Source organism: Eleginops maclovinus, chromosome 12 (assembly GCF_036324505.1).
Source record: "Eleginops maclovinus isolate JMC-PN-2008 ecotype Puerto Natales chromosome 12, JC_Emac_rtc_rv5, whole genome shotgun sequence".
In the NCBI taxonomy this organism is placed as follows: Eukaryota; Metazoa; Chordata; class Actinopteri; order Perciformes; family Eleginopidae; genus Eleginops; species Eleginops maclovinus.
In genome coordinates, this window is record NC_086360.1 from 13,335,909 (window position 1) to 13,355,705 (window position 19,797).

The 19,797-nt window shown below is 41.3% G+C and overlaps 1 protein-coding gene across 2 annotated transcripts in view; it reads left to right on the forward strand.

The window, feature by feature from the left end:
• Nucleotides 1-19,797, forward strand: part of sh2b3 (SH2B adaptor protein 3) — a 44,073-nt gene that overhangs the window by 10,067 nt on the left and 14,209 nt on the right. Inside the window, exon 2 of one of the 2 annotated variants that reach the window (XM_063897409.1) lies at nucleotides 5,281-6,492. In XM_063897409.1, coding sequence (XP_063753479.1) covers nucleotides 5,311-6,492 — 1,182 coding nt within the window. In that variant the 5' untranslated portion in view covers nucleotides 5,281-5,310. The remainder of the gene's footprint in view (nucleotides 1-5,280; nucleotides 6,493-19,797) is intronic. The other variant, XM_063897408.1, reaches the window with a different exon arrangement.

Here is a 19,797-nt window from a genome sequence, read left to right on the forward strand (position 1 = left end):
GTCTTCATACTGCTTTTACTATAGGAGGATTACGGTTAATGTACAGAAGGAACAGCCCCCCCTAACATCCTTAGTGAAAGTAACTTGTCCTTTATTCATCTAATCTCCTGCATGTAATTGTCAGAAAACTGTGAAAAATGGCCGTCACAGATTCCCGGAAGCCACGATGAAATCTCCAAATTGCTTTTTTTCTTCCAGATCAACAGCATGAAACCCAAAGAGGTGAAGTTAATTTAAGATGAGGAATAGAAGCACAAGCTCACATTTGAGAAGCTACCCACATACATTGTTTGTCATCTTATCTCAAAACTAAGATACTTAATGATTGATAATCAATATAGTTGCAGATTAGTTCTTGCAAGTTAGTTGAATCATTATTTTAGTTCCAGCCTTGCACACCATCGCATATCCCCCTTAAGCCGTAACCTCAATTTATTGAATCAATGACTTTCAAAATCAGAAGGAAAATAATTTCAAGAAAATACTAAAACTATTAAAACCCAATTATCTGGGATTTGGGAGCTTTGTATTGCTGCATCATGTGGGGGACTTCTTTCCATTAATTTCCACACACAATGTGTCTTTCTTTAAAACCAATGACCATGATAAATGCTGCATCTTAAGCCTTGTTTGCACTAGCTTCAGCATTTACCCACAGCAGTTGTTGCCTGCTATGAATACATGACTTGATAGCACAGAGATATATTTTAAAATGTGTGTGTGTTTGTGTGTGTGTCCATTACATCAAACAAGAGCTGCTTCCAGCTGGGGACAACAGGGAGCACACAGTGGTGTGTGAGAGCTGATACCAAGCTCTGGAGATATAAATAGGTCCTCTCTGCAACAAGGCTTCCACCAGCAGCACTGATAATTCTCTCTGTGTTGTGTAAGCCTCCGTCTTTGTGGATTTTAATTTCCTCGGATGGCACACACACAATGCTGTCTCTTCTTTTACGATATCTTAATGTTGTAATGGAAATGTTTTATGGTCTTATGCTTAAGCTAGGCACTGTGTATTTCAAAGACAATGGTGGTTTCAAGGAATGTGTTGGCTCTGCAACAGTGAGGATACTGTTGGGCCTCACAGTCAAGCTGCTAACTCTGTAATGTGTGTGATTAAGCAGGAAACAACATACCGCTGCATCACGCATTTAGCCCCCAATGTGTCTGGAGGTTCATTCAAGGTTTTGTTAAGTACCAACTCAGTGGGCTAACACTAGTCATGAGGTTACTCATGCTGACGAGATCAATTCATGTGTGTCTTTCACGCATCCTGTTTCCTCTCCACTTGATTAAAGTCCACTTCAGGTGGTTCCCAGTTTTAAAAAAAGGAGTTTAGTTCCACCTTTGGGGTCAGGAGCAGAGTTGTGAGGGTGCATATAAGAGCTGCAGTTCACATATTTGATGTATTGTATCCAAAATGTATGCGCGTAAAACATTTAACCCACTTCAGACTTAAATTGGCTTTTTGAACCATATGGATCATAGTCTTGATTAAGCATTAGGAGGCTACCAAGAAAACTACCATCCTAACATCCACAGGGCATCACAGCAATTTATCATGGATTTATCTGCTGGATAGTTTTTTTAAATAATGGTCAAAGATCTGTGAAAATTGTCTAGTGAGATTCTCAGAGCCCAATGTGACAAATTGAAGTTAGCAAAATGTTCCCGACCTCATTAAGATATCCAATTAAAAGGGATGGCAATTTATAAAAGCTGAAAATCTTCACATTTGCGAAGCTGGAACCAGAGAATGAGTGGATCTGTTCACTAAAAAAATGAATTGCTTTCCAGGCAGAATATGTTTCTCCTCTTGGGCTTGTACAGCTGTCTAATAGGCAAATGACTTCTGAGGATTGTAGATGTCAGTATGATGTTCTAAACAGGGGTTTCTATAAGCTGCACCCTCTGAACTTAAACAGTCATGTGGGACATGCACACAGTAGCATTTGTTTGGCTAAACTATACTTACTGATGTGGACATCGGACAGCAGTTTCTCGCGGTGTCAGTGCCAGATTTCTGTAAAGCACATGAGAGAGACGGAGAAAGCAATCACTCTGCGTGTGTGTATGCCAAAATGAAGAATGCAGCCATTGAGGAGGGGTAGTGATGAGTAAGTTGAGGGAGAAAGAAAGGAAAAAAGAAATGAGGGATTCAGGAACTTGGACTCTTTTGTGCAGGACTGTTTTCCATTTGAAACTCATTGTGTTTGACTTGGTCTGTTTCTTTCTGTCATCTCCTGCTGAACGCTGTCTAGCAAAACAAAGAAAGAGATAAGAGTGCCAAGTTGAGATAAGAGGTCCAGAATAAGAACAGAGATTGGACACACACAACAGTCTTAGTCTTTTTCCCTCACATCTTGAACGTGGCCCCGTCGGTCCCCCAGTCAAGGTGAAAATGAAGGCAGCAAGAGTCCACACACATCTGGAGATGCTCATACCAGAGGACAGAGAGGATGAAAAGAAAGGGAAAACCATGGGAACGGAGACGGCCAAGCCCCCGGAGGGATAAGGCCGGAGGAAGTGTGTGTTTGTGTGTGTGTGTGTGTGTGTGTGTATGCATGTGTTTGTGTGTGTGCGCATGTTATGTAGTCAGTGAGTCAGTGCTGAGTCATCGCTGGGCTGGCCCGGCAGATAGAAACAGGCTTCTGGGGGGGCCAGCTGGAGGGGCACAAGGGGGGCATACACTGAGCATGCTCGGAGAAGTTACAGGAAGGGAATTAGTTGTTGTGACAGGACATGATATCCAGGAACTTTAGTGACGCAATATTTCATGGTGCCAACTTTTCACGCCTTGACTGACGCACGTGTCCCCCTGGTTTGATGATGAAAAAAGTTGCAGACTTTTTGCCATCTCAAGAGTTCACAACTCTTCGTCTCTGAATGTCGTTGTTTAGGACACCGAGGGAGAGAGATGTGAGCCTCGAGATAACAAGACGTGTAGCTCCATGTTTAGCCCAACTGCGACCTACCCCTCCCTCTCACTTGTGTTTCTTGTGGTTTTCTCTGATCTGTTAGACCACGTCTCTGACCCCCCCCCCCCCCCCACACACTCACTCCCTCACGCTAGCACGAACGCACTACCTGTATTTAGAATAGACCCTTCTATGCTGCATCGGAGGAAGATGGTATGTAAATGTACCACATGTAGTGGTTTCAGAATGATAAGCCCTTTTTTAATATCGCTGTAGCAGAGGTCTTAGTGCAAGTTTTTTTAAACTGTTGCTTATTTGTGGGAAGCATGGGTAGAAGCTGAAGTATAATAATGAGTTTCAGTTGTTGTATTATGCATTTGTATTTAAAACATCTTCTGCTGCTTTAGACATCAGTGTTTTCTTGCCAGTATTTCTTTCATGGTGAGATATTCCACTGTCTACTTTTGTTGAAATGGCCACCCTTTGCAACCAATACATCTTTTTCATGCTGTACTGTACTGAACATCGACTTCATTAACAGCAACTCTGCGGCTGATTACACAACGTTTTATCATCCATGGGCTGTTTGCATAAACCAAGAGGCTAGACTGTTGCATCAGCTAAGGCCTTTTGTGGTTCTTTTAATGTGTCCTTCCTCCTACCAATAATCTGCAGCTATGTTTTAAGCATACTCGGGGTCAGTGTTTTATAAAGAACAGGGGCAGTGCTCTCAATGAAAACGTAGGAATGCATCCTGGTTCCTCATCTGTGGTTCACGTTGTCTCATTTGTTTCAAATCAAAAGTAGCAGTTAGCTGACAGTGGTGGATACATAAGAACACATGCTGTCTAGAAGAACAGACTGTTTTTAGGTAGCCATTATGTTGTTTATAATAGGATAAGCTCAACTTACAGGTTTTTAAAAAGAAAGAAAACTTAAAAACTAAACAATTAAGGTACAGTGTGTCAGCATGCTGCACAAGTGGAGCACTGAACAGTGAATAACAAATAGTAGAGGCCAAGCTGTCATAGGCCTCCAAAGCACCACCTCCTCAACGTTTGCAAAGAATAAATCCCCCCAGAAAAGCCCTACAAAAATAAAAGACCACTTTATAATCGCTGCGTCCAGGATTTCAGTCCAGGAAGTTGGACTGTTTTTTTATATTCTACTCTCAAAAGAATGTCAGAAGAGACCACAAAACGACTAAAAAGGAACATTTACCAGACATGAATGCACTTTTAGCATTTAATCAGCTTGCAGTAAGAACAATCTTCCAATTGGACAGCGAACAATTCTAAATTATCATCAGAAACCTTTTTTACACAGTTATAATTTCATGGGTCAGGAGTTTAGGGTTAACAAGTACAGTTTGTTCGATCATTATCTGCAGGATATGGATATGGGTTCAACGTAAGTTCCATTTTATTGACTATATTAATGAAGTTGTTGTTCTTTGGGGACAGAAGGAGAAGAATGGAGCAAGAAAATGTTCTAAGCGAGTGCAGTCTGTAATGGTCCTGACATGAAATAGGCCTTAAATAAAAAAGCAGAACAAACACTGAAATATGTCACATGTAAACACCTTAGAACACACAGATGGCCAAGCAGGCTGTGTGGTTGATTGAGAAATGATCTAACCGTACTTCCTGAAGTCAGGGCCTCATTCAGTGTTTGTCCCAATGGCTGATTACTGTTTTCATTCATTTCAAACACTTCAGTCTCTGGCATCCATGTCACTACTAGTTGGAAGGAATTGAGTTATATTTATTGACTGCATTTTACTCTCTTCTTTCTTTATTTCATCTTCCAGGCTTTAAGATTTCCTATAGTTTTCCTCTAATATACGCACTTACAGTTTTTTTGCTCTTCATTTAATTGACTGTTTTTCCACAAATTGAATGGTTACCAATCGTCCTTTGAGTGAACTGCGGCCTTCTTTATCTATGACGATACTCCATGACTGGTTGATTGCCAAAGATTCTTTGCAGGCAAATGTAATCCAATTTGTGCTGTTTAAGATGGAGTTCAGATAAAATCAGACTTTTGGCCATCTTTTCTCAATATTTGAACTTCTTTGGAAGACTGAAGTAGTTCAAAGAGAAGTTCTGACTATTTTTGCCGGTTCCATCTTCAGGAATCCAGTTCTTGCACAACACTTTACATTATCTTGATTTGCCTCTAATTGCATTTCCATATCTCTCCTTTGTTTGTCCCTCAATCCTCTTTTCTCTTCCTTCTTTTCTAAACCTTCCATCCTTCCAAATGTGTCCAAATCACACACTCGACCCCCACCTCTTTTCCCACCTTCCATCTTTTTTCCTCTTCCTAATTCTGTCTCTTTTCGACTTTCTTTGTCTCGCAGCAGTGATTCTCAGCCGGTCTGGTTAGTGCAATGAATGGTAACACTATCCATCCAGCCAACACCACCACAACAGCAGGAGAGGGCCCAGGCGTGGCAGCGCCCCCCAGAGGCTGGAGGGAATTCTGCGAGCTTCACGCCATCGCCACAGCCCGGCAGCTGGCTGGACATTACCGGAGTTTTGCCAGAGAGCGAGCACAACATGACGTCCTCCCACCAGAAAACTTCTCCAAGCAGTTCACCGACCTCTTCCAGCAACACTTCTGCTGTGAGGTCGACAAAGATGGCACTCCACTCTGCCAGAACCCATGCTCCACTGGTACTGGCAGTGCCCCGACCACCACTCCAGTGCCCCCTCCCCTTTCATCACAAAGTGTGATCGGTCGATTACGGATCACATCCGGGGTGCAGGACTACAGAGAAGCAGGTCGGCCGAGTGTTGGAGCGGCTCTCTTCACTGTGGTGTCACCAAAAGTGGATCCACTGGTGGTGGGTCGGGAACAGGAGCAGCCGCTGCGATGTGCCACGGGAAACTCGTTATCAGGTAACCCAGTGGTGCTCAGAGAGTCGACTCGTAGCATCGGCAGCGGGTCGTTGCTGATTCGTAGCCATAGCAGCGAGGAGATCTCTGCCACTGATCATCGTCCGGTATCCGAACGTTACTCCTCTGACTCCTCAACCTCCAACCCTGCACACGCTGACGTCACACATTTCTCTGTCAGCCAAATCCGGCATACAGTGAGACGGCTTCTCAAGAAACGGCCCAGCACCCCCCCATCCCAAGACCTGTCTCCTAGCAATCCCAGCACCAACACCCTTGCAATTAATGGTGACAGAGTAAATGGGATTTCTTCTACCAATGAGGAAGGGTCCTCCTCCTCCTCATCCCACTCTTCCTCTTGTCTGAACTCTGAAGCCACGCCGCTGGCCTCTTCACACATGACTAAGGCCGGAGTGGCCTCTAACTTCCTGGATCGCTTCCTGTGGTTTCGCGTTGGCAGCATGAGGCAGAGGAGGTCAGAGGAGAGCGGCTGCTGTAAGGCGGGTCAGATGAGGTACCTGCTGGTGGAGGACAATATGTCAGACACTCAGCCCCGCTGGCAACGCTGCCGCCTGCTGGTCAGGAGGATCAGGGACGCTCAAGATGCAGGAGGAGGAGGAAGAGGAAGAGGAGGAGGGGAGAGGTACCAGTTGGAGCTCTATGATCCTCCAAAGGTAAAAACCTTGGCTCATGCCTATATATACACACATATGTCATTTAAATTAGAACTGCAACTAATAAATAGCTTCATTATCAAATAATCGGCCAAATATTCAAGTAATGGAGATATCGTTTATTAGAACATATTGAAACATTTTATTTTCCCAGTATCTAAGAGGCCGGGTTGATTTCTTAACATGTCTCGTTACCAAATATATTGAGTTGATATTATATAAAGAAAGAGAAATACAAAATATTTCCATATTTAGAACCAGAAATCTGCAAATCTACAGTAATGACTAAATGGAGTGGATGTGAAAGCAGACAGGCGGCAGTAACCACTTTCTGATTCCACTGATAAGTATATCACATTTGTGCTGGAACTATTTTGCCAAAGAATAGTACATCCACATCCAAAACTACGAATCAACACCAAAATGGGTGTTTTGCTAAGCTAGGCTAATCCCATCAAAGTCCAGCTAAATTAATGTTCTGCCTGTTTTTTCTGTGCAGCAACATTTTTGGTCTCCGATGTGGCTGCAGTTTCTTTTTACAGTATTGATAAAAGCAGAGGGAAGAACAATCATCACAACATTTGTGATTTAGTACTGATTTACTTTTAAAGAAAACACAAAAAGTAAATACAAATATATCCCACATTGATAGATAATCACATTGTTGACATTGTTTTTTTGATGCACCAAGCAGATGTGTTTAACGGCATATATTCAAATTCCTCGGTAACTGTTCTTGGTACAGCAGATGCCTGTTTTCATAGGACGGTGTTGAACAAGAATATGTGTCTGCAGTTCTTGCTAATGTTGAGCTTCTTCTCAGAAATCTGCAAAGTGAAACGTACAACAGCTGGCAGGTTGCTCAACTTGTTTCATATCTCTGCAAGATGGATAGGTCTGTTTGTGTTCTTCAATAAGATGGAAACCCACACGAGCATTCTAAGAGTTGATTATTGCCAGTTTGCCAGGCTGTGTAACAAATGCATGCTCTAAATAACACACACACACAGGCTCAAAGTAATTTCCTGTTTGCAGCTGTTTTAGTCACAGGGGTTCCCCCTCCTCCTTCAAATCATCTCTTTTCTCCGTGTTTGTTCTGTTTACATGAATGGTAGTTTGCTGCTTCTAAGAAGCCCCTTTTTCGCACAGTTCACCACATGACAAAACAAGACCAAAGCCGTGCAGACATTTAGTTATATCTAAGAAAATGGTGTGTTTCATTTTGGGTTTTCTAGCTGAAGAAGCCAAAGAGTGATTATACAAGGCCAGACACAGCTAAGACTGATGAAAAGTAATCAGAGCATCAGGTTTCGCCTTGCATGCAGAGTAGCAGTGTTGCTGTTAAAACGCCATCATTGGTTTCACACTGATACAACCTTTAAGATAGGATAAGACATAGTACGTTTTTTTACGAGTAGAGATGGATTTAATGTGCCATCTTGAGTACTTCCACACGTTTCGAACCAACACAGTCATTTTGAGGCATGTATGCAAGAAAGCATTTGCGTAGTGTGGCATTTTTGGGCTAAATTTCCTCCAACCATCAGCAAAGTCCATGTCTTCTTGGCTCTTTGGTTAGTAGATAAGCCTCCTAAACTATTTCCTGTTTGTTGGGGTTAGCCAAAGCCGTACACAACATTACTAGTTTTACCTGGATGATTAACCTAATTTGATAAAACAATTACAAACTTATTATTATCCAACTCGTTTTTTTAAGCAAGCTTGCTTGAAAACTCATCACAACACAGCAGGGTGTTTTTTAAAAGAGTTTTATGCCTGGCTCCACACGAGACTCATAGCATCAAACTCTGCAGATGGGGCTGCAAGGCCTCGCTAAGATCCCTAAACCAGTAATCATAGCGGCTAAATTGACTGCTGTGCTAGCCACCATCTACATTTTAAGGCAGCAGAGTTCAATCTCTTTGGTGTGTGTGTGTGTGTGTGTGTGTGTGTGTGTGTGTGTGTGTGTGTGTGTGTGTGTGTGTGTGTGTGTGTGTGTGTGTGTGTGTGTGTGTGTGTGTGTGTGTGTGTGTGTGTGTGTGTGTGTGTGTGTGTGTGTGTGTGTGTGTGTGTGTGTGTGCGCGCGTGTGTGTTCTGGCACAAACAGAGGTCAATGAAAAAGATGTTGCATGCCTGTGTGGGTGCTTGGAGCATTTTATATTTAGCAGCCCTCAACTCTTCAGCCAGCTGCAGCCCTGACCATGTGCGTGAGGTAATTGAGTTGATGATAGAGCCACTGTGTGTCTGTGGGCATGTGTGTGTGCGTGTGTTTCTACGTGCATGCATACTTGATAAGCTCGGAAAGGCATTGCCAGGATTTTCATGGCTGATTGCAATGCTGCTTTAGTTAACCAACTGCATTGCTTGTGTGTGTGTGTGTGTGTGTGTGTGTGTGTGTGTGTGTGTGTGTGTGTGTGTGTGTGTGTGTGTGTGTGTGTGTGTGTGTGTGTGTGTGTGTGTGTGTGTGTGTGTGTGTGTGTGTGTGTGTGTGTGTGTGTGTGTGTGTGTGTGTGTGTGTGTGTGTGTGTGTGTGTGTGTGTGTTCTTGGCAGGGCAGAGAGTTTAAGCCCTGAGAATGGCCTTAAAAGGAAAGAGAGTTGTGGACTTGCATGCACACATCTTAACATACACAAGAGAAAAAGCTCATGCTTTTACAACCAAAAACAAGTTATTCAAATCCACACATTGTACTGTCTCGGGTTGCTGGCTAACATACTGATAGTGTGTTTGTACATTTACTTTTTTGTGAATGTAAATTAGGTTTTCACATCTTTTTTCTGACCATGCTCGAGCAAACACGCTGGCACATATTACTTGGCGGCACAGAAGATTATAATCAAAGGGAAGTGTTCATATGTATTTTTGTATACATGTTTCTGTGTGAGAAACAGCCTTAATAACAGTGAGCTCATTTCACACATAGGAAGCTGCATGGAAACTGATAATGTATTCGCATGAGAAAGCTCCAGTTGAGGCGCAGCGCCCTGTCAGGTTAAAAGTTGAGCGAGGTTTTTTATGCAGTGCTAATGTCAGTCTAAAAACGACTTTAAGCTATCAGGTGAAATCTTTAAGACTCCACCAAACAAGCAACTATAAGAAAAGAAAACACACTGGGTATCTGACTTTCAAACTGCTTCCATTTATTTCACTTTTTTGCCTCGTGTGTGTGAATGACTGTTTGTCTTTCCAGGATTGTATCTGCCATCCATCCCCAGAATACAAATATTAAAAGATTGTAAGAATAGAAATTGAGTAAACTACTGACAAATGACTGCAAAGATAGCATTATAGTTGTGGTCCAAATGAAACAAAACAACTATTAGACAAAGTCAACATTTTTGAGAGGTTACAGCTTTAATGATCTCTTTCATGCTTCTTTATTTGCTGTGAAAATACTAATACTCGGCAGACACCAGGGATAGTTCAACTCTGGAAAAAATGGTCCCTGTTTAAAGATGAAAAACGCTACACATAGTAAAGTTCCAGCAGGATTTTATCATTCCAACATTCGTATATTTAGCACCAATAAAGTTAATTTGAGTATATTAAAATCATCCTAATCAAATTTGTTACTAATTGGATGAAAAAAGCTGTAACATTTTTTCTCCATTACAATCTACTTGTTGCAGTGACGCATGTGATCCATTTGTTGTGCTGGGAACATTACTAAGATAAGATTAGAAGCATTCATCGATCCCTGGAGGGGGAATTCAGGGAAGATTGGAGATTCAAGCTTTTCACAAGCAGACAGTGGATTAAATTCAACACTTCTGCTGATCCGCTCGGCTTGTAATAACAATTTGTGGTTCTTAATTGCTTGATAAACTGCCAGTTATATAAGCAGGTTTTAGGTCTGTATTGAGCAATTAGCCAAGGCCATTTAACTGGTGTGTTATTGCAGAAGTGAATCTTGTTATGTCAGCTGAAACAAGCAGAAGTCTCTATTGTGTCCTCAGCGTTGTCTAAGACCTTAACCTTAAAGTGTCTATCTTGTCTCAGTTTTGCTACATGTGTCTCCATGAGATCAACCTCACACACACACAGTACATCAACATCCCTGTCCTGCTCGTACGTTATTTTACATTATTTAGTCAACCTACTTTTTTGTTTGTGAATGTACGGTTTTCCTTACATTTTCTCTTAAATTAGGTAGTTGTTTCTAAAGTGATTCCTACTTTTCCTTTAATCTAATGTACAGTAGTCCTGGTCGCAGACAAGGTTAGCGTCTTGCCAGGAAAAAAAGTGTTATTCTGTCTTCCAGTTCCACAGACTGCAGCAGCCTGGTGGCGGATACGTTTCCTCAGACCTCCTGTAGACTTATCTTAATCACCACCCTCTCGTGTGTGTGTGTGTGTGTCTGTGTGTGTGTGTGTCTGTGTGTGTCTGTGTGTGTGTGTGTGTCTGTGTGTCTGTGTGTGTGTGCTTGCATGAGTTTTTTCCAGCTCTTAATCTTTCCCACATGTTTTTTATTTCATGCTTGTGTGTTAATGTGCCCATGTATCATGTTGCTGTTGCAGTTTGTCCTTCTCAATCTGTAGCGATGTGCTCTCTCAAACATTTTTCACATTTGTTGACCTATATGGTAAAAGCTTTGTCTTCGATTGGTCTATTTTGTGAGCATCATGTGAAACTTTATCTCAAGCATTCAGTAAAAAGAAAACGGAAATCTTTCCAGCAACAGGCCTTCTAAGAAAACCACAGAATTAGGGTTATTACAAATCATAATGCGTGATGTTCTTATATACTGTGTATTTATTTTTACACGTATTTCTTTGCATCTTTGGTGTGTTTTCCTTTTCTCTCAGGGAGGGTAAGAGAGGAGTTTGCAGCATCAGTGGAAAGTACTTTTCCAGCAAGCAGAGTCTGATGTCCATCTGTTCTGTGTTACTTGTTGTACTTCAGTCTCTCATATGGCAACATGCAGCATTAATTTGGCTCTCTTGCATACCACAACTAAAGCTCAGAACATATGGGCCCCAGTGTGCTGAAGCAGAAACAGAATGAAACCAACCAAGAGAGACACAGGAAACCCAGACGCAGCAGTCAGGAGACAGAAAAACTGACTGAAAGTTAGGTAGAAAACCAGCAACAAGGTGTCAACTGTTTTGGTAAATTAAGGCTGTTAACTAAGTCTACAAATTAAAGTACAGTAAGATATCCTGGTTGCAAAGGAGGGTGTAAATTCAGCTACTCAAAATTAAATTGGAGACATTGCTAATTCCAATTCATTGATAATGAAAATCATCACTAGTTGCCTCCCTGATTTACTTAAGTGAAACCTGCTCCGTCCAGCTTTGTTTGGGTGTCATTTAAATATAATATTTTGGTCTCATAATTTTTATTTGGCAGAGGCCTGCTGGAAGTAGCAACCAGTTATGGCATCGTGCAGGACTTCCAGATAGGCTTCTGCTGATATATACATATTTGAAGCAGAGATTATTTGACTGAAGAGTCATTTGACATCATAATGGTCTTTGTATGTCACCCACAAAGTCAAACATATTTCTCCCTCCAGGGATTGAGTTTCATGAAGGCTATACATGAAGTGACTGGGTCATAATGGATCCAGACGTGTGCAGACATGCTCTCATATGTATTGTGTGTTCACCACATGTACATATGTGAATGTCATGCAACACATCTATTTCTACTAACCAGACGGATCTTGATGAATAGTGCAGCGTGAGAGTTACCGTTCTCCTGTGTGGTTCATTAAACTAGATGACTTAAAGGTTCTGCTTTTAAGCTGCCAGGCTGCCGGAACTTGTCCGACGCTTCCTTTTTAATTTTGCGTCACATCAGATCTATATCATGCACAGCCCACAGAGATCTGAGGGAAATTTTGCCAAAACGATGGGAGAACAAAGCCTGTGAAGATATTCAGGCAGCCGTCCAGTTGGCTCTGAGTTTGAAAATCCCAATAGAAATAATATCTGTGGTTGTTTGGCAAAGTGTTGCTTTAAATGAAATAATCCAATGTCCTTGGTCTTTAAATATGCTGGGTTTTATGAGGTTTGCGATTTACCAAAATAAGCTTAAAAGATATGCAGTCCTGGTGATCATAAATGTGCATCATTGGCACATGTCCAATCTCAAGAACACTACTAAGTGTGGTTAGATAAAACCAGGGTATGTGTTTATGCTAGTTCCTGTTACAACAACAGATAATTTATCACTCAAATGTGTAATTTGACTTCGCGGTAAACCTTAGGGAGTGGAACGTCTTTATAGATGATTCATCTTTTTGTTGTATTTGGGTGCATAGACTTTCATACATATATTCAGTCTAATTTACTATGTGATATAGTATGATGCTTATTCATTGAGAGTCCTCACACACCACACATGCACGACATATTTGAAGGATTAAGACTCATTAAGAATATAAAACCAGTGTTGCCAAAGCCTGACTCTTGTCAGGAACAGAGTGAGTCACAGAAAGATCCTACCAAGTAAAAACCCACTTATTTCCAAGGAAAGCACTTGGTTTAAATATAACCATCATCTTTAAAGATCTGCAACCTTTCAGAAGTATGAGACTACATCTCACAACTACTGCTTTAACTTCTCTGATCTGGATTATTGTGTTCTTTGATTTAAGGTTTGTAATTGAAAATTCCTGTATATAATCTGCACACAGCTTGCACGGTTTACTACAGCAGGCAGCTTTTCCCAAGACCTATCACACTTGTTTTTTTAATTTAGTCTAAACGAGACAGAAAAACTGTGAGTGAAAAACATCTGTGTGTGGAAAATGCCTCAATGTGGGAGGAGTGTTGTGTGTCTATGTGCGGGACAAAAATCTATAGAAACATCTAAAGGAAGTAGAGTGGTTAGAGTCATGTGGTCAAGATGTTTGTCAGATCTCTCGCTGTGTCTCTTTCTAGCTCTGTATCTTTTTCTGCTAAAGACGCAGTCATGCTGTCTCTGCCTGCATTAATGAATACTCTATTTAGCACACAGCTTCCCTCTGGTGATATAATAATATTTAAGCGTTCATACATAGGAAATGTGTGCTTCCCCGCCCCTCATAACCTCTTTGTTGGACTTGTGTGTGCGTGCATGTGTATAGGTGTGTGTATTTGTGACCTACAACCACAGTGCCAGTGCACATGACCTTGCTGAGTTGCATGTGGAAAGCCCCCAGAGCAAAGCTCTGCAAAACCCTCATCAAAAAGTTTTCTCCTGGCCTACGTTCTCCTTATTCATCATTACCCCTACATACACGAGCCTGCGAACAATATTATTACCAAACAGCATCAAGTCATTTGCGGTACCAGAGTGTTTGTAGTCCTGTAGCACACATAGTTTAACTTGCTTTATTATTGACCATACTTTGTGGACGGCACTCTGCTTGATATTATTTGCTTGATGAGTAAGTTCAGTCAGACAACTCGTGTGTTTATTTGATATGTTTATTAAAAGCAGCATATAGTTTGACTTTGGCGTCATCACTCCACAGATTTGCATAGAACATTGAGTGATGATTAAATAACTATCCCCCCCGAACCTACAGGTGGAAGCTGAGGGGCGTGGCGGGGCAGCAGCAACTTGGAAGTAGCAGCAGCATTAGTGAGGCGGGCAGATATGGCAACTTAAATAGAGCTGCTGGTTTGTTGCTTTGGTTGCTTGTAAGTGGGGCGAGGCGCGCCATGTGTAAAAGTATCATTGGTGCTCGAGTTGACAGCCTGAACGAGCTCGCAGGCTACTCCCCATATATGACGTGAATTTTTGTTTCAAAACTAACATCTTCAAAACTTTGCGTACAGTATATACAACAGAAATAATCTCCGTCCTGTATGGTCAGGCTCTCTCTATATAATATAACATTTCACACCAACTTAAGGCCTAATGTATTGATAAATAAATGTAGGCCTTATTGTCCTGTTCTTTTGGTCAGGTTTTGAGCAGTATTACTTTGGGAAAGGTAATGCATGTTTCTATGTAGAATTAGAAGGCTTTAAAAGGCTTACGTTTGTCAACCCTGCAGAAACCCTGTGTGTGAACCTAGAGACATCTTCTTACCCGTCTCTCCTCTTCACATTTTTTCCAGTATATTCTACTCTGCTTTACCCAGAGTCACATCTCCAATCCTCCCCTGATTCTCTCAGAGTTTGGTTTCCATTACAGGGCCAAACACAACTAGCATTTACTTATGATCTGTGCCTCTCGGTTTGATGAAATGACTCATTTTTAAGAATCTGCTGCCAGTGGGGATGATTTGTCAATTGAGGCTGTAGCTCCTCACTAAGCAAACTGTGGCTTTTGGTACTGCGTTATAAACATTTACAGTTTGCTCTGGCCCTGGCAAGTCCCCCTTGGCTCTGACTCCTGTGTGGAAAATGTTATCGTGGCCAGATCTCCTTTGCTGTATAAACCTGGTTCTGGCTCAGTGGTACCAGGAAGTGTAGTCGTAAGGGGCGAAACGACAAGTGAGGCTTATCAGAGACAATGGTGTGGCACAGGGGCAGACCTCTTTGCAAGTCTCTGTCAGAATAAAAAATAAAAAAAGAGCATGGACTAAATCCGAATCTGCTAGTGGATTTATTAAAAGGGACCAGATAAATATATCAGCTGGCCAAACATTTTAGCCACGATTCAAATATGATTATTTTCATTACAATTTAATTTGCTACCTTTTTGATTCATTTTCTCAATAGATAATCACAAAATGTTCAAATTCCAAAACCCAAACCTGTTTAATTTGTAATAGTATACAACGAACAAGGCTGCACATCGTCTCAATTAAAAAGCTGGGTCTTTGGAAGGAAAAGTTACCAAGACGAAATAGTTACAGATTAGTTTCTGATGACCAATTATTAGACTACTGATTTCAGCTCTGTTCAAAATATATTTGTCTGGAATTTAGTTGAGTTTGATGTGTAAGTTACAGAATTGCACACAGTTGCATGAAAATAATTTCACAGCAAAGAAGCAGTACAACATAAAAATGTAGAATAAGTTACCTTGTCTATTCCAGACACAAAACAGACCATCAAACATACACACACTCCCAAAACTGACACTTGCCATTTCCTATACGGATGTGGATGAGCAGCACATCTCCTAAAGACACGAATGCAGACAGGCATGTGCAAGCAATACTCAGTTCACTGCTGAATACATTTGGGACCTTTTGTTCATCATAACCTGATTTCCATGTTGTATAAAACACAGTGCACATCCCTCCATGCTTTCACACGTAGCTGTATGCTATGTTTTTCAGTACGCTGACCTGGTTGTTCTCCATGTTTCTTCAGCTGCACTTTGATTAGTTGATCTGGATGTGGACGATTTGTATATCATAAGAAAAGATAAAGATTCAAATTGAAAAATAATCACTCTCAAACAGTTGTCAGGCCAACGATCTAATTCTTCGTCACGGTGACCTTGTGCTGTGTAGTTTGTGCTGCTTTAAGCATTAAGACTGACATTTAATTGCCAAAGAAACGTGTCTTTTTAAAAACTATGTTCCTGGCTGCTCATGATAATTCACAGACACGCTGACAGCAGTTTCCATTGGAACCATGTCTTGGCTAGAAAAACAGTCCCAATAAAAACAGGTTTCTACAGAAAGTAGCTCCAATGAAAACTGTTCAGTCAGGTCTGCGGGTATCTTGGGAAACTGATGCATTTTTTTCTGCAAAGAGATACTATCATGGAGTTTGTCAAATGTCATTTTTCAGTGCTGTGGGCACCGCGAATGAAATATTAGAGCAGTGATAAAAGAAGTGAATATCTCAAATCCAAGATGCAAACATCCAAACAATCTGCACGAGGAGACGTTAGGAGGGATAGGTGGGAAAATGTGTCTTTGTGACTTGTGCATGCTCTTCAAGCAGTATTAGTGTGTACACACACACACACACACACACACACACACACACACACACACACACACACACACACACACACACACACATAGAAAAACATAATATTAAGCAACTATGCATGGCAGGCAATGTCTGAATGATCTCCTAATACTAACCAATGTTGCAATAATGTGTTGGATAATACAGAGAACTGTTAATGTTATATATCCTGCACACATTGATATAAATTAAGTATGCAGTCCTTTGTACAAAGTCTTCCGCTTGTCCTCATGCACTATCATGACTTGTAGTACAGTACAGTAGACAGCACTTGAGAGATGTTGGTAAATATATGAATATATCTTGTGGCCTGAAGCCCTTGACATTTCTTGATTAAAGTTTGTAAGAATTAAGCAGAACTGTTTCTACTTTCCCTTCCTTTTTTTCTGCTCGGTCAGCCTTACTAATTGGCTTTTTCTCGTGTGCGAAACCACAGCTAATTCATTTACAAGGAACTGCGCTCAGTTCTGTGAATCTCGAGAGTGCTGTCTTAACTTCTGCATATTTGGCTTAAATATCAGTGTTTCTGAGAAGTATGCAAGGAGGGCAGCACAATGAGCTGACACATTTATTTGTCAGTGAAGGCTGATAGCTTCTTACAGGTTTCCTAGAACACACTCATCTCTATCAGCATTGGTAACCCTACAACTTGTGCTCAGTGTGTGTGTTTCCCACATCCACCATGATGCCACAGATAACGCTGATTGCGAATGTCATCTGATCTCCGGTCTGCGTCTACCCCACCTACTGTATATACGCGTACTAGAAACCAGTGTGTACAAAGGTGGCGGTCGCTTTTTCTTTATCAGTGAAGGCACATTTTATTAAATATTGTATTGGACTGTGAGCACAAAACACTAAATTAACAGAAAAATGCATAAAATAAAAGCAACAAAAGTTATGTACAGTCATGGTAAATAGGTTGTCATAAAATGACAATGCCCTTACGTGCTAGAATTTAAAACATTTTATAAAGGCTTTCTCTTTTATGTGTTGGGTTTTATGGATTTATGTGATCACAGCTGTTCTCCGTGAACGTATTACTGAGCCAACAATAATTTGGAGGCCCGAGAGAATCTGTAAAATGTCACTCAACAGGGTATTTTTCTCTTCTATGTTATCAAGTTTTTAATCTGCCATTTGAGTCAAATTCTACTTCCCAAATCAGAATACACCCAGCACAAACCATTAACTTGTATGGGAGAGAAACTACCAGATTCAGACAAACATTAAATCCATTATTACTGCAGATATTTGTATTATTTAAAAATACTCCTCTGAATAATAATAATGATGGCCTCTGATCCCGCTTGGGATTTTATTAATTGCAGCAGGATAAGAAGAGGAAGTTTATCCTGCCCATCAGAAACCAGGATTTAACCAGAATCTATTTCTGATCCACCGACTCTGAAGGAAGTCAGGAGTGTTTTGTGTGTGACACGAACAGGTGGTGGAGTCTGGCTGGGGAGTGAGAGTGAAAACAATACCAGCTGTTACAGATCACCATCTTGTTGGCTGCAGAATTTGCTGTTGTTTAAAAAATGAAACAGTTTCTTTATAAACATACCAAGATTGTGTTTACGGTAGCTATGATCAGAGCAGAAAGACGTTTACCTCCAATGGATTAGAGAAATCTTCCTGAAAAAATGTGTTGCACATCATGATGAGCAGATGAAACATCCATTTGTGGACCAAATAGAAACCCATAACCTTTTAATACAATAACGGATATAAATGGCATATTCCCACATTGTGTTGTTTTGTGTTTCCTGGCGCATTTCTTCTGTAGTGGTTTAATGGCACCTAAACCGAGAATTACCATACCATACTTTTCATTGAAATGTACCACCCTTGATTTGCAGCTTTCTATAGGTTTTCTTGATGGCATGACAAATGTGGACCAGGCTTATCCTTTACTGTAAGTATGCAGCAAGGAAAAGAAATGCATCAATGATCCCAACCCAACAAAAAAAACAGGGGAAGTACGGACAGATGTGTCGGTCAAGGTCTCGTCTGCCTGATGAGGCCCCGATGGGCCTTTAGTGTGTGTGTGTGTGTGTGTGTGTGTGTGTGTGTGTGTGTGTGTGTGTGTGTGTGTGTGTGTGTGTGTGTGTGTGTGTGTGTGTGTGTGTGTGTGTGTGTGTGTGTGTGTGTGTGTGTGTGTGTGTGTGTGTGTGTGTGTGTGTGTGTGTTTGCCGGATATTTGTACACTTTTAAAAAACCGCCCCTGAGACCAGTTTGGTAGCCCTGCAGAGTTTAAGGTCAGTCCGGCCCACACACACGTGTGTGCACCCTGGACAGTGCTGGCTGCGCTGACCCTCGGAGGGATAGTGGAATGTGGAGTGTCAGTCAGTTGCCATGGCGACGGCCTTGAGAAAGGGACCCTGGGAAGATCGCTTTGGACTCCAAACATCCTGTGTGTTACCCGTGTGCGTGGGTGTGTGCGCTCAAACTGTAGACGTGTTTGTGACTGTGGGTGAGAGGTTGCACGGCTGCACCTCGGTTTGTTTGTGAGCTACTTCCATTGTGTGTGTGTGTGTGTGTGTGTGTGTGTGTGTGTGTGTGTGTGTGTGTGTGTGTGTGTGTGTGTGTGTGTGTGTGTGTGTGTGTGTGTGTGTGTGTGTGTGTGTGTGTGTGTGTGTGTGTGTGTGTGTGTGTGTGTGTGTGTGTGTGTGTAACATAACTGAACGATCTGTTGGTTGCTTAGACTATTAAATGTCAAAACCTTGTGAAAACTATCCAAATGTCTTTAATTTATACTGATACACAACGGGATCCTGCAGCGGATCCTCGCATCACAGGCGCAGCCAAATAACGTTAAAACCCTCAAAATAATATTCAAAATATGCAGTTTCTAAATGTAACCATTTGAATTTGACATAAATGTGTATATAGTGTTACAAAAAAAGAAGCCAAGAATGTTCCCCTGTTATCCCTCTCCGGAGATGTTAGAACACATCCAATAATAAACAATGCCACAGTATTAAACATTAAATCAACCGCTAAATGACCATTAATCAAAAAACATTAAAGGACAGGAATAACTGAGGACTGATTTAAAAACAGAATTAGAAAATCTACGTTGTGTTGTCAGTGTTGCGTATCTGCGTGTCATATTCACAATGTGTGTGTGTGTTGATTGTGGGTGGGTGGGTGTGTGTGTGTGTGTGTGTGTGTTACGCTGATGGTGATCGACTTTTCAGTTTTCACTGCTGGTGATTTTCAGGTTGAGACAACTTTCACTACTATGTCTCAACTTGAAAATTACCAGCAGTGAAAACTGAAAAGTCGATCACCATCAGCGTAAAACGTTACACACTCGTATTTTAGCTGCCCAAAAAACATATATTTAAATCTGCTGAGTAAACCGTGGATGAGTTGTGTTAATGTGGCGGCTCTGCCAACTGTTTTAAACATCTATTATTAAAGGTGGA